At 45.5% G+C, this 15561-nt stretch overlaps 1 protein-coding gene across 1 annotated transcript in view; it reads right to left on the reverse strand.

Moving 5' to 3' along the window:
* Window positions 1–417: 417 nt before the first annotated feature.
* The window catches only part of fat4 (FAT atypical cadherin 4), a gene marked incomplete at its 5' end in the record, with an annotated part of 141231 nt that continues 126087 nt past the window's right edge, over window positions 418–15561 (reverse strand). The window contains 6 exons of the mRNA XM_079512858.1: window positions 418–3758; window positions 5642–5903; window positions 7235–7458; window positions 10552–10676; window positions 11491–11670; window positions 13579–13664. Of these exons, the coding sequence (XP_079368984.1) occupies window positions 1846–3758; window positions 5642–5903; window positions 7235–7458; window positions 10552–10676; window positions 11491–11670; window positions 13579–13664 (2790 nt within the window). The 3' untranslated portion in view covers window positions 418–1845. The remainder of the gene's footprint in view (window positions 3759–5641; window positions 5904–7234; window positions 7459–10551; window positions 10677–11490; window positions 11671–13578; window positions 13665–15561) is intronic.

The raw sequence follows: 15561 nt of genomic DNA on the forward strand, positions 1-15561 counted from the left end.
TGGATCACTGAGCTATGACAAAGAAAAGAAAGAGAAGAAATACCGTAGGTTTCTGCTCCATAACCCAGATGTAAATAATTGTTGAAAGCAATATAGAAGTCTGCATTGCTCAGAGTCCGCTGGATGTTGTGTTTGGCCGAGAGCTCGGCGGTCTCAGTTTCACTCTGGGTCCTCAATTTGCCTTTGCAATGTTCTTCTCAATTCAAATGCGGTTTTATTTAAAAACTGCTCAGAACAATCTCTGTCTCAGTATAGAATCCCTTACCACCCACACTATCGGGAATGGGATGTTATCTGAGCCCATTACTATTCTAGGGAATCGTTATTTTAAGATATACCCGACAGGACAGAAATGAAGCTGCTCTCCAAAATGTGGAAAAACTGCTGAAGTAATCATTTCTTTAAATAAATACCTTTTTTTATTCTGTTATTGGCTTTTTACAGGTACAAAGCATACAGCATGTTACAGTTTTATCAAAAGTGGAAAATACTGATGTTACATATGTAACCAATGTAAAAAATAAGTCTTCAATCTTACTTTCCCGAAAGTAAGAACATACATTTCAGCATATGAAAATATTCATAAAAACACAGCTTAAGTAATTTAAGTTAATAAACAGTACAAAAAAAAGAAACCAAAATAAATGTCAAAATGTCAAAATAATGGACAAAGACACTGACAACAAATGATCATCCACGATTTCTCATGAATTTCTTCTTTTTTTGTACACAAGTTCATATTCTTTTCTTTTTCGTTTCTTTTTTCTTTTGTTGGATCCATACGTTATCGTTGTGTAAAATCTTGGCTGGTCAGAAAATGCAAGCACAGTTTTGTGACAAAGACAAACTATCCCCCAAACTGACTCCCCAAGTGAACGTAGGCCAAAAAAAAAAGAAAGAAAAAAAGAAAAGAAAAAAGAATGTCCTCCCTCATACTCAAATCCTCAAATGTCTGTAAGGCAGGAGACTTTATTAATCCTCGCTGGAGCATTTAGCCAGTCTTTTTGTGAGAAAAAACACCCGGGGTGGAGAGAGGAAAGAGAGAAAAAGAGGAGAGAGAGAGACACATGGAGAATCCGAGAGAGGGAGAAAGAAAGCGAGAGAGACAGAGTGATAAACAACGGGTGGAGAGAGGTGCGGCCGAGACAGAGAGAGGGGAAACAGAGAGCCAGAGATTAGATATCCAGCTAGAATCATAACATTGGCGGGGCCTCCATTACCGTGCAAGTAAAATGGTGCGTTTTCACACCGAAGGCTGTGTCCCTCACACCGACAGGTGCAGGTAGATCAAACACATATGCTTCCTTTTAAAGTATAATGAGAAATATTAAACCCCATCGAAAAGACATGCTATTGCTGTATGGCCCTACTGGAATTTTCTTCCTGTGAGTATTTCAATGTTATCACTGATCTTATCTTTCAGCTGTGAACGTGACAGAAGTTTTTGTAGAGGGAGGGGCAATGTCGGTAATGAAGAACAGACATGTTTGATTAAATGAACGGAGGTTTGCGATGTAGACACAAAATTGAATTCAGAGCAGGATTCTCTTTTTTTCTGGAGCCGTTCAGTGTCAATCATTGACTCACTGTAATGAGGCATCAGAGATGAATGCATGATTGTACAGTACTAACAGCTGAGGTGAGATTTGAAACAGACAGGTAAACCTATCCCAAGGAGGCTAGCTACAAACATAGTCACTTTAACAGGTGCCTTTTTTCTGCCTTACTGCATTGAAAGTCGTCTTACAATATTTAATAAAGAAACAAATGAGTAGTCCCAATGTTATCTGAAATGTACAGTCTTCCATTTTTCACCATATTGTACAGCATTGTAAATAAATAGTCTCATACATATTGCTCGGCTTCCCCTTCATTCAGAATGGTCACCGAGCCGTCCCCACTGTTCATTTCAATGTCTTTCGCCGCCGCGTTCTCTGGGAGCAAGGCGAGGTCCTTGAACACGTCCACGTAATGCCCAAACCCAGGACCCCAGCTCAACAGGTTGTCCCAGTTGAAACCCCCGGCCTGTGGGCCCAGTTTGTGGGGCAGGGTGTGGTGCTGCTCGCCAGGCATACTCTGGGCCACGCCGGGCCCTCCTTCGGCCCTGCGACTCGAGTAGCGCCTCTGCCGCAGCCGCCCGCCGTAGTCCTCGTCGTCGGCGTCGGACTCGTTGACCTGCGACAGTTTGGGCACGCGAGACCCATAGGTCGCAGGCTTCTCCCGGTCGTACTCCATTTCCGAGCACGTGAAGGAGTCATGGGAGTCGCTCTCAGAGGACGACTCTGGCGCGGGGATGCCGTCGGCCGGGTTGCGCACCCGGGACAGCGGCCTGCGGCAGTCTTCCTCGGAGCTGGAACGCCCGTGATCGGCGCTGCAGATGCTGGGGTTGCGCGGACGCGGCGTGTTGAGCCGCTCCACCTCTTCGATGGACAGTCCCACCGGCGGCCCCGTCTCCAGTGGTATCTGTTCGATTGGCTGCTTGAGCCGGCTGCCCGGCCGCGAGCTGTGCCCGTGGCCCATCGCCATTGTTTGCGGGCTCTTACTGCGGCGGCCCAGCCGTGTGGCATAGTTAAACATGGCCGCCGGTGGCTGGCAGACCTCGCCGTGCAGGTCCATCGGGCTGCCCTCGCGGCGGGCCAAATTCAGCTCCCGAGTCGGGGTGTTGCGATAGAACGAGGAGGGTTTCGTAAACGGGGCCGGGCTGTGCCTGGAGAGGGGGTTAGGAGTGGGGCAGGCAGAATGGGCGTGGCTGAGAGGGGTGGACCTCAGTGCTTGCGTGTACTGAGGCTGGTAGTTGTAGCTCGTGGCCCCTAGTGGCAAGGGGGACTGGCGTGCAAAGCCCAGGGGGCTGTGTCTCTGAATGGAGAACTTGGGCGTGTGACTGCGGAACTGCTTGTAGTGCTGAATGATGTCTGCGTCAGAGGGAGCAATGCTACTCGCATTGTCAATGTCGTAGTGCTCGATATCTGGCTCTGGACCGTTGCACGGGGCACAGGGGGCACTGGGGACGGTCTCATTGTTGTGGGGAATGTCTGTTTCATCATAGATCAGGTACGGGTTCTCCCGCTCAATGATGTCCGGTTTGGGGTTCCCTTCTGGCTGTTTCCGTACCGTCATGTCATCTCCATACGGCGGGATGTTATCTGGGTCATCAAAGGCCACATTCTCACTACCCTTCTTCTTTTTCTTTTTCTTCTCCTTCGGCTTCTTCTCCTTGGACTCCTTTGGCACTTTGGTCTTGTTGCGATCTCTGCAATAGTTGCACAAGATCAGGCCCAGCACCACCATGGCAAGGATTGTGGCGCAGCTGCCCACAATAGCAGGCACGGCCCAGATGGGGAGCACCATCTCTTCTGCCACGGGGCTAGCGCTGCACACGAACCCTCCATTGTTGGCCGTCTTGCAGATGTTGCCAGGGGGGCACTGCACGCCAAGGCATGCCACCAGCGTTTCACAGGTCTTGCCCGTGTAGAACTCTGAGCAGGCGCACGTGAAGCCGGAGTGTGGCTCAGGAACGCAGCTCCCGCCGTTCTGACAAGGACTGGACGCGCAGTCACCTGGTGGGACACACTGGTAGGTGTACCACTGGTTCACACACATCAGACCATCCCAGCAAGGGCTGCTCTCGCACAGGTTAGGGCCCCGGCAGCCAATCTTGACAGCAGAGCTGGTCTTAGATAGCGTGACAAGGCGGTGCTCCCCGTAAAACGGCATGTTCTCCCCGTTGTATTTCACATAGGCCAGGCAGCCGTCGAAACCTGCAGATGACATAACACATGTATTTGATGTTTTAGTCATTGATATGGTGCTTTCAACCAGACGCAAGTGCAACCACATAATATTCTTTTCTAGTACAAAGCCACAGTCACCAGACAATATTTGTGTCTTTGAGGGGGTGCTAGCCCCTCCTACGTCCAGCTTTGAGGGTCTGTGTAAACACAAACATTGAAGACAAAAGTGTGTAAACACAAACATTGAAGACAAAAGTGAGGACGCAAATTGTGATTCGACGGTATGATTGGGTGGGAGATGTGCTATTGGTTGAGAATGAGGTTGACGTATGATGATAAGAGCGCCTCTCACTTCACACGGGTGTGATTTTTTTTGATACACATTAGAGTGAGTAAAGCAGAAAAATATGGGGCAAAGGAGTTTAATTTGTGGGAGAGGGAGAAATAAACATGATTTGTCTGGAACTAAATTGACAATAGACTGATGTTTTTTTTTCAGACTGTCCATAAATAGCTCTCTTCCTGGTAAATAACACAAATTGGGAGCTGTATTCAGTCCAATTTAATTGGTTCAAGCCTAGGACAAAGAACAAAGTGAAATTTTCATGTGGAGAACACCTTCTCAACAAATCACATTTTAAAATTGGGTGGATAAATCACTGGCAAATTTGAAAGAAGAAATATGATTATTTTCTAGAAGAAAATCGTTGTCTTGTTGCTGCCAGCGAATCCATCGTCAGAGCTATTATGGCTTCAAGATGCACACATCTGGGATGGATGAATGTTTGAATGTGACTAATTCAATCTTTTTGCTTTGTGTATTGCCTAACAAAGCTGCCTCACTGATGTAAATAGATTTTTTTATTGAATTTATCCCTGTACAGATTAAATCCAGTTGTTTCTTTTCATTAGCTCTCGTGAAGGGATACGCACAACAGAGCACATTGACTCTGGACTAAGAGGTCAGCTAATGTAGGTCTTGGCCCAGGTGAGACCATCAATAAAAAAGAACTAGACAATTATTGTTGGAAGAGAGGCAGCCTGCCACAGACCTGCGTGCTCAGAATCTATTTATAGTTAAATTCGTATACCCTGATCCTTGTGTGTAGAGGACAACAAATCATATTAAAAAAAAATATATATATATATATATATATATATATTACTGTATATATACTTTTTAAACCATATTAGTTCAGAATATTAGGTTAGTTATATCCCCCTCCCCTTAAAAATCTACACACTTGCAGTGTTGCATTCCCTCCCTCTGGAAGCCCTCGCCTTCACCCTGTCCAAACAGTTTTCAAGTCAAGGACATTTGATATGCGATTTAGGTCAAACCCCGAGATGAGAGCCCGTGGAAATAGGATGAAAACACCAGAAACCATCAAAGGGAGGGGGGTACTCCAAGATGAAGTCAAATCAAATTAGTATTAGTTGCGAGTCCATAAATAATACTTAGATAAAGCAACATTTACTCAACTACTGTAAATTCATGACAGGTAAATCTCGCCAATGTCAAATAAAAGCAGATTTCAGGCTGGGTCCGTAGAGCATTATTGGACTGCTACCAAATATGGTCAGCAGCTCCAGAGTCACACTGGGATAGCAGAAAAAAAAGGATTCCAGCATTTTCTCAAGGATGATAGAGTGCACACACTCTTTTATATTTCACGCACGCACGCACGCACGCACGCACGCACGCACGCACGTGTGCGCGCGCACACACACACACACACACACACACACACACACACACACACACACACACACACACACACACACACACACACACACACACACACACACACACACACACACACACACACACACACACACACACACACACACACACCACACCACCTCTCTCTGCTATCCCCTGTCCCCACTGACAAAGTCCTTCCTCTCACCTGCTGCAGTTTTCTGCTGTGCAGGCCCCGGTGGGATCCCTCCCAGGGAAAGGGTCAAGACGCCGAGGCCCCCAAAGTCCTGGGTGTCGTGCTGGACGAGCCTGGGGTGTGCGCCGTCCACGTGCAGTGCGGTGGCCGAGCCGTTCCTGACCAGCCGGAGCGTGTGCCACAGGCCGTCCGACACCGTCGCCTCGCCTACTGACCGCTCCACCTTGCCCCCGACACCGGCATCAGAGATGTAGTGGATGTTACCATTCTTCAGCTGCGGGGGAGAGAGAGGGGGGGCACAAGCATAACAATTATAAGATTACTAATTAATACACTTTATTTGTACAGCACCTTACAATAACAATCTTGTATGTTCTATAATTGTGTAAACGTCTTGTAAATCAGGTAATGCTGATGTTTAACAATTGATACATTTTATCGGGAACTGCTGGAACGTCCTCAAGGATCCCTGGTGGTCCCTGGACCCCACATTGAGAATCACTGCGTTAAAATATTATATATAATATCATATTAATATATGATAATATCATATTAATGTAGGATGGAAGTAAGGAATGAGATTGGAGATTTAAAGCATTGAAATGCAGCTATCCCGTTCTGTGAAAACCTGTTCACTGCAACCGCTACAGAGCGTTCAAAATCAACAGGGTTTGAAGACTAATACCACTCTCAAAGGTGGAAGTGATTAATCATGGTCTCTCAGCTTGATGTGTACCTTGGTTGTAGCAGCGGGATAATCAGTAGCCTATAGCTAACAACAACAAAAGAGACAAAAAACTAAAGCAAATACCCTCTACTCCAAAAAACGTCACGCTGTGTCTTTAAAACAAATTCATCGAGCTGACTTTGTCCTGGACGCTGGATTAGCGGTTTGCACCGTGCATGGTAATCTCATATGTGGGTTTCCAACTTCAATGGAAAAGTCATCTCGTTCTCCTTCCTCACGATTCAAATGCCTCAGAAATCGGCAATGATAAGTAGCTTCCGGAAGGATCGACGGAAAATGGAAAGTCGCCCCTAACCGCCCACCCACTTCCTTTCCCCCCCAGAGCCCACCGAGCATACGGAACCTGGAGAAACAATTTCTGGGTTTATCTATTATTGTTATTTATACCTCAACATAACAAGTATGTCCCTCTGTCTCATTGTACAGTATAGGCCTATCCTGCACGTTATAACGTATAACTGAATATAACGTATCCCCATTTGTAGTCAAACATTTCAGTTACTTTCACACCGAGACTTTAGCAATGTGTCAGTGTGAGAGAGAACTCTATTAGGAAAAATAAATTGTTTTTTATAAAAAAGAAAATCTGTTGCAAATGCTATATTGTCATCCAAACCCTGTGCATAGTAACTACATTTTAGAGGATACCTAGTATGGGTGTAATATTTATGTATTCTCGATTTTTGCTTTTCAAAACATCCCAAACAAACCCTCCCCCAAGAAACATTACAATTTGTTTTTACTATAATCGTTAATAATAGAATATAGTGATGGATTTTCATTTTGTCCACTTTTACACACCCCCCCTGTATGTGCGTGAATACAGTATGTACACTGGATTCTCCTCTTTCTCTAACCTTCACGGTGGTGTAGTTGCTGCTCTCCTGCACGTGCAGCAGGGTGCCGGTCTTGCTGCGCGTCCTGAACTTGACCTCCAGGCTGCTGCTGCTGGGGCGGGCGGGGGGCATCGCGCCCCCCTGGAGGGTCTGGCGCAGCAGCGCGTCTCGTTTGGGTCCCTGTCTCAGGGCGTAATCCAGGCGTCCGGTGCCGTCCAGGGACAGGGCCGTGTCCGCCGTCATGTCTGTTGGCAACGACAGAGGGAGGATGTGTCAGGAATTGATGGTAAAGTCCAAAACAGATGACCATCCAAAGGACCACTTCACCACTTTTCAAGTTTCAACCTATCTTTATATAATTGGTCCTCACAATTGTTTCCTACTCAGTCTGTGTCTCATAGGAGGGCTGTGGGCAGTTCACCAGTGACATCATCGTTCTTTTTTTTAAAGAAAATATCGATGGCTTCCATTATCGCATTGCAACTTTTCAGGAAAAGAAAGCCTACAGTTTATATTAGCTTGGATTCCCCATCGATGATGTCACTGGGTTTCTGAACTGCCCACAGCGCTCTCATGAGACACAGATAAAGGAGAATATTAGTGAGGACCAATTATATGAAGGTAGGTTGAACAGTGGTGAAGTGGTCCTTCATTAGTCTGATAGTCTAGTAGTGCACCTTGACAGGTTGAACAGTGGTGAAGTGGTCCTTCATTAGTCTGATAGTCTAGTAGTGCACCTTGACAGGTTGAACAGTGGTGAAGTGGTCCTTAATTAGTCTGATAGTCTAGTAGTGCACCTTGACAGGTTGAACAGTGGTGAAGTGGTCCTTCATTAGTCTGATAGTCTAGTAGTGCACCTTGACAGGTTGAACAGTGGTGAAGTGGTCCTTAATTAGTCTGATAGTCTAGTAGTGTATTAGTGAGGACCAATTATATGAAGGTAGGTTGAACAGTGGTGAAGTGGTCCTTCATTAGTCTGATAGTCTAGTAGTGCACCTTGACAGGTTGAACAGTGGTGAAGTGGTCCTTAATTAGTCTGATAGTCTAGTAGTGTATTAGTGAGGACCAATTATATGAAGGTAGGTTGAACAGTGGTGAAGTGGTCCTTCATTAGTCTGATAGTCTAGTAGTGCACCTTGACAGGTTGAACAGTGGTGAAGTGGTCCTTAATTAGTCTGATAGTCTAGTAGTGTATTAGTGAGGACCAATTATATGAAGGTAGGTTGAACAGTGGTGAAGTGGTCCTTCATTAGTCTGATAGTCTAGTAGTGCACCTTGACAGGTTGAACAGTGGTGAAGTGGTCCTTCATTAGTCTGATAGTCTAGTAGTGCACCTTGACAGGTTGAACAGTGGTGAAGTGGTCCTTCATTAGTCTGATAGTCTAGTAGTGCACCTTGACAGGTTGAACAGTGGTGAAGTGGTCCTTCATTAGTCTGATAGTCTAGTAGTGCACCTTGACAGCGTATCCTATATTACTTGAAAGCAATAATGCACTTTATGCACACGTTACTTTAGTTACAACTTTGTATTGCCCTTTAAAAACGCTGCTAAACCATATAGATGCACTTTATACCTTGTACTTTGTTTCTTGTATGTTTGTTTTTATGCCTTGTCTCGTAATGTACCGGTTAATGTAATGTAATGTGCCTGCCTGTTTCGTTTAGTGTGGGGACTGCAGATTAAATTTAGCATCTTTGCTAATTCCGGTGTATTTACGTTGCATATATTTGTAATGTTCATGAATATGCTCTGTTCCGTCAAATTAAACTAATAAAATAAAGTAAAGTAAAGGACTAAAGTAGATAATGAGTTGCATGTTCAAATACAATAAAACAGATGATAATGTTGTAGGACAAGAGGGAGGAGAGAACGCTTTGTATTAAGTCTGACGCAGACAGATGATTCACAGGGGATTACAGCAGCGATGTGTTCTTCTACTCCAGCGCTGGCTGACGGGCAGCTTTGGTCGGTTCCCACCGCCCCCCAAATCCCTTTTTTGTATGACCACAATTCGTCCTCCCATATTGACCAATTGCTTTGTCTCACATGGGTACAAGGACGATCAAAAAGCTAGTAAGTGAACACACAACGATACTCATCAAAGCCCGAGGCTTGAATGACATACTGGATTATAACTGGCTGTGGAAATAAAACAACTATTTGGAGGTTTTTTTCCGCCACTTTGAATCGGATGCCTTAAGGTGAACTTGTTCCTCCTGCACAGCAGGGCCTGCCATCCACACGAGAAAGGCTATGTAAGGCTAACTTATTTACACCGTGCTTCTTTTCACAAGACCAGTTTGAAAATACCAAGGGTTTCTAGAAAGGTATAATATGCCGGCATTTGGTATTTGCTTTCCATTCACTTTTCTCTCAAATCGTAGAATATAACTAATATAACAAATATACACTCCCAGCCTCCCACAGTCCTATGAATATTTCACACAATAAATCTTCAGTGTTAAAGTAACTCTGGGAGTATACACATGTAACCAAATGGACCCTTACAGGTCCCTTTGCTTACATTTGTACACCCATTATTTTGTTTTGATTGATTGATTGATTGATTGATTGATTGATTGATTGATTGAATGAATATACTTTATTAACAGATGGCAAAAAAGCACAGACGAGTAGAGTTGAATGCAAATACAATGCTGTAAATACAATGCTAAAACGCAAGACAGCACTATTATTATGGCTTCTTTCCATTGGAGTCCTGAGTATTTAATTCACAGAAACATTTAGTGACAGGCAAATATACAATACTCTCAGTATACATGTAAAAACATCCTAAAAACGAGTACTATTTTTTTTTATGGTGATAGGCTTGGATTTTTACAGTGGCCAGTGCCGAATTGCAGCGTACAGTTCAGCGTATAGTTACTAAGCATGTTAAAGTGTGGCGCCGACCTTTCCCCTCTCATAGGCTAGTAGTGGCAACAACCAGTGTTGGCACCAGAATGTTACAGACCTATAACATACAGTATGGTTGTTTGTACAGCAGCTACTGCTTTCAACTGGCTGCTGCTTCTATATCATAAAGGGTTTTTATGGTCTGTTTTAGTCATACAACATAAACTCTAAGTGATTACATAATTACATACAGTACAATGACAATTTTGAAATGAAACCCTGAGGTGCGGTCATGTGGTCTATTTTAGGTACAGTACCATGGTTGCAGTTCCATGAATCATAAGCGGGCTCCATAAATAGTAACGATGGAATACGCATGCCGAAGTGTAATGTCAGCACAGAAAAAGAAAAGAGAGCGAGAGAGAGAAAAAAAACCTCATTTCAAATGTGAGGCTTTTCAATGCACTTGCATTATACTCACATTTCTCACAGAATCGGCCAGTGAAGCCATCCACGCACTGACACTGCTGCCAAGACCAGTGGTCCAAACAGGTGCCTCCGTGTCGACACGGGTTGGCAGTGCAGGCTCCTTCCAGTCTGGGGCATCTGTGGACAGGAAGAGACAGAATGACAGTCAGGCAGACACACAGACCGGCTGGCCACACTGGCCGATGGAGGGAATCGGGTGGGGGTGGGGTTCCTACAAAAAAGGAACTCTTTAGTGGTGGATGATGAGATGAGGGATCCCCCCGGCCCCTACCACCAATACCACAACTACCACCACAAACACCACATGAGGCAACACAAAAAAAGCACAAAAAACCCATAAAAAGGCTCTGGGTAATTAGCATATTAAAAGATCTGTCCAAGCCACCATTCACGAGCGAGAAAGAAAAGACAAGAGAGCAAAAATTGTCCGGCATTCCAGCACCCCCCCCCCCCCCCCCAAGCAACCCCCTTAGCCCTCTAAGAAATGTGTTATTATTATGTATAAAAGAAGAAAAATGCTTTCTGGGCAAAATTTGGAGAGGGTCTGAAGGGCCCCCGAACAGAGGCGTCCTGCAGGGTGATGGCCAGGGAGGTTGGGGGAAGATGGACAGACGATGGAATAGAAGGGAGATGGGAATGATGAGGGATGAAGGATGAAGTAAAGGGGAGGTGGGGGGTAAGAATGAGGTGCAGGACAGGGGTACGTGTGTGTGTGTGTGTGTGTGTGTGTGTGTGTGTGTGTGTGTGTGTGTGTGTGTGTGTGTGTGTGTCTCTACGTCTGCATGTGAGTGTGTAGTGTGTAGCTGGGTGAGGGTTCGCGTGTTGAACAGTGAGTCAAGAGTGTCGCGGGGAGACGGACAGATGATGGGACGAGGCGAGACAGAGATAGAGGGCTTGAATAAAGGACGAGCGGGGGTGAGGGGGTGCAGACCTGTCAAGGATGCCACGCGATGCCAGCGCCTGACTGGGCTCCAGCGGGCGCCCATTGACGGCGAACTCCATGATGCAGCCCACAAAGTCGTGGGTGGCGACCTGCCCTCGCCGGTGAACGACTGGCTCTATGGAGCGCACGCCTCCCACTGACAGGCGGTTAGGCTGCACGTCTAGGATCCTGCGAGTACACACACACACACACACACACACACACACACACACACACACACACACACACACACACACGCGTGCATGCACATACACGCATAGAGATAGAGAGAGGTAGTGAGAGACTAGGGTCAATGCCTTTTACAACAACATGGTTATGAAACTCCGAAAATAAACCTTCAACATTCTCCCAGGGGCAGCCTCATCTGTCAGATCGATCATCAATCAGCGCACGCACGCGCACACACACGTGCGCACACGCACATGCACACACACACACACACACACATCATCCGCCAGGGTCAAAGCTTTCTGTATATACTGCCCAAAAGGTTTGACTATTTGCAACCTATTAATAATCATTTGTGTGAGGTAATGAGAATCATTAGCATGGCATTTTAAAAAGCGTATATGCCCTTCCCAGGTTATTGGGACCCAGCAGGTAGGTCCCCCAGGCGGGAGACAAAACTCCTGCCAGTGAGCTTGAGTGAGTTTGGTCAGGGAAGATATTCCGCTTTGAGCTTCATTCAATACCTCTTGTCAAGCAGCAGTGGTGAAAAGTAACTGAAAAGTACATTTACTTAAGTACTGTTACTCCACTATATTTATTGAACACTTTAGTTAGCCTATACTAGTTACTTTGTAGATTTTGATTATTATTACAAAACACACATTAACCACTTCAGCCCTATACACATTTCGGCCATTCGAAAATAGCCGAACTACAAGCTCACGATTGTGAACTTGTAGATTGATGTTATACAGTATTTGAAAACTTTAAATGAGATATTCTGCATAATGAGTACTTTTACTTTTGGTGCTTTAAGTGCATTTTGAAGCCAATACTTTTGTACTTTTACTCAGGTACATTTCGAATTTTGGACATGTAACAGAGCATTTCTATATTGCAAGTACAAAAGTACAAAACGTGCCACTGTCGAGCATTAGTGGAAAGGGGTCACGTGTGTACAAATTGGTTCATGGTCAAATTGGGTGAAATATAATAATACCTTTGCGACCAGATTTCGTAGAGACAAGAATTGAATGACTCTCTCATGTCTTCTTATGAGTATTCTATTGTATTGTAGCTTACTGTATGTACACAGCTTTTATCTCTCCCATACATTTTTATTGTATTTATTTAAAAAAGATTATAAAACCCCTTAGACAAATATATTATTTAGAAAAATGTACCACGATTGTTGATTGTTCCTTAAATAATATAATATATAAAAAATAAAAATAAAAACTCAGGATGCTACAGTGTACGGGGGCGCAGTGCTTCAAGCAGCGTATTCATCTGCTAAAGGGGTTTGCTATGGACCTGTAAAGGGGTTTGCTATGGACCTAAAGGGGTTTGCTATGGACCTGTAAAGGGGTTTGCTATGGACCTAAAGGGGTTTGCTATGGACCTGTAAAGGGGTTTGCTATGGACCTAAAGGGGTTTGCTATGGACCTGTAAAGGGGTTTGCTATGGACCTAAAGGGGTTTGCTATGGACCTGTAAAGGGGTTTGCTATGGACCTAAAGGGGTTTGCTATGGACCTGTAAAGGGGTTTCTATGGACCTAAAGGGGTTTGCTATGGACCTGTAAAGGGGTTTGCTACCTAAAGGGGTTTGCTATGGACCTGCCTCTAAAGGGGTTTCTATGGACCTGCCTGTCATCATCATAGCCTGTACTGTATACGGTAGGGTGAGAAAAACAGCTGCATTTGTGTGTCTGCATTTGCTCACGTGTTGACATGTGGGTACAAGCATGTCCGTGTGCGTGCGTGCGTGCGTGCGTGCGTGCGTGCGTGCGTGCGTGCGTGCGTGCGTGCGTGCGTGCGTGCGTGCGTGCGTGCGTGTGTGCGTGCGTGCGTGTGTGCATGCGTACATGCGTGCGTGCGTGCGTGCATGCGTATGCGTGTTAATCTTACCAGTCAGTGTGCACTGCCACATTGCTCACAGCACAGTAACCTGGTTCCTGGTCATCACCACACAGATCCACTGTCAGGGATGCTGCCTGTGTGCGCACACGCACACGCGCACACGCACACACACACACACACACACACACACACACACACACACACACACACACACACACACACACACACACACAATGCACAGACAAGAGAACCATATGTTATTCTCTTTAGGATTGGGGGCCCACACAGAAAATACAGATGTATGCAGACATACACACAGACATATTATGAAGGGACATGGGTATTCTCATGTCTGCATACACAGAAGCTTTCACAAGAACCCACATTGGCCCATTTTCATTTAGACGGTGGCTGAATGTGAGTAAGCCAGTGTCCAGGGACGAGACTCCCTTTGTGGCATCATTATATAGGACTGGAATCATTCAAAAAATTGTCAGAATCAAATATTATTCCAATTCAGAATTGTTTCAGTCCATTGATCCATCCATTCCTCCGCCCATCCATCAATGAATCAATCTACATAACATGTACAGTAAAGCACCGGCGCATGTTTCTTTTCATCATGTAATCACATCGGGTAAGAGGAAGCCTTATATACTGTATGAAAAAAAAGGGCCATATATTGTCGCAGACATTTCCTATACTCCGCCTTAATGGCACTAAAGCAGTAGTCCAGATGTGCTTCATTCTCTCTCTTTTATAACTGAACCTTTTGCTGAAGGGGGGGGGGGGGGGAGAGGGGGGGGAGAGGGGGGGGAGAGGGGTGAAGGTCTAATGCGTGTGAAAGTGTTGAAAACCCAGGGCACTGTGCTCCGCCTCCAGTGAACCTAAAGTAAACACGGACCAACCACACCGACTCCATCGACCTCCAACACAAATCATCCAGGAGAAGAGAGAATAACCACACGCACACACGCACACGCACGCGCACGTGCACACACACACACACACACACACACACACACACACACACACACACACACACACACACACATACACATACACACACACACACACACACACACACACACACACACACGAACACACACGTCAACATATGGTATGCACATACTACTGTACATGCTCATGCACAACCTTGCAACATCCACTTATGCAGCTGCACGAAGATGCGCCAGAGTTGCAGGGAGGATGTACAGTATTCACATTAAAGTATGCACACACACACATGCGCCACCCAAACACATGAATACACACACACATGTACAAATGCCAGATTGTGTGCATTTTAATGAGCATTAAGTTGCACACACAAACACACACACGTGCACACGGCACGCACACACACACACACACATACACAGAGTGCGTGAACACGTCACAGTACAGTAACGCACACACATGCGCACACATAAACACAGGTCGCCTCATTGCCAGCCTGCAGACTGATGGCTTATGGGGTGAAAAACAACAAGGGAAACAAGACTCATTTGTCTGATTTGCCTCTGTGGCGATGGATGGCTGAACTGGAGTGCTATATGGATCGAGAAGTCAGAACCACATGGGCCTTTTTATTAATGCCTTTGGTCTCGCTGATCAAAGCCTGCGCTGCCGTGCCACGGAGTACACGCTGTCAACTGTCTCACACCAACGGGCGGGACGACCACGGCCTTTTCCCTCAAGGAAACGACGGCAGACGGAATTAATACCGAATGTGACACATGAAGACCAGGAGCATGTTTTTGTTTGGCCCAACGTCGCAGGGATTGCGTAAACACTTTGAAACGTGGGGGAAAGCGCCACCGTGGAGCATTTCTCTCCCATGACAAACTGAAAAGGGAGAGTCCTTTTTTTTGCCGGACTGTAAAATCCTCAGGGTTCATTTAACTCTGAGAGTCTACAAAATAATGGAACAAAATGGACCAGTAAGGGTCTAAGCTATGAATAAATATATTGACAATTTCGTCAACAAATAAAAACTACACTAAAATGTTAGGAAGGGACTAGTGGACA

The sequence above is a fragment of the Electrona antarctica genome, assembly GCF_951216825.1.
Source record: "Electrona antarctica genome assembly, chromosome: 1".
NCBI lineage: Eukaryota > Metazoa > Chordata > Actinopteri > Myctophiformes > Myctophidae > Electrona > Electrona antarctica.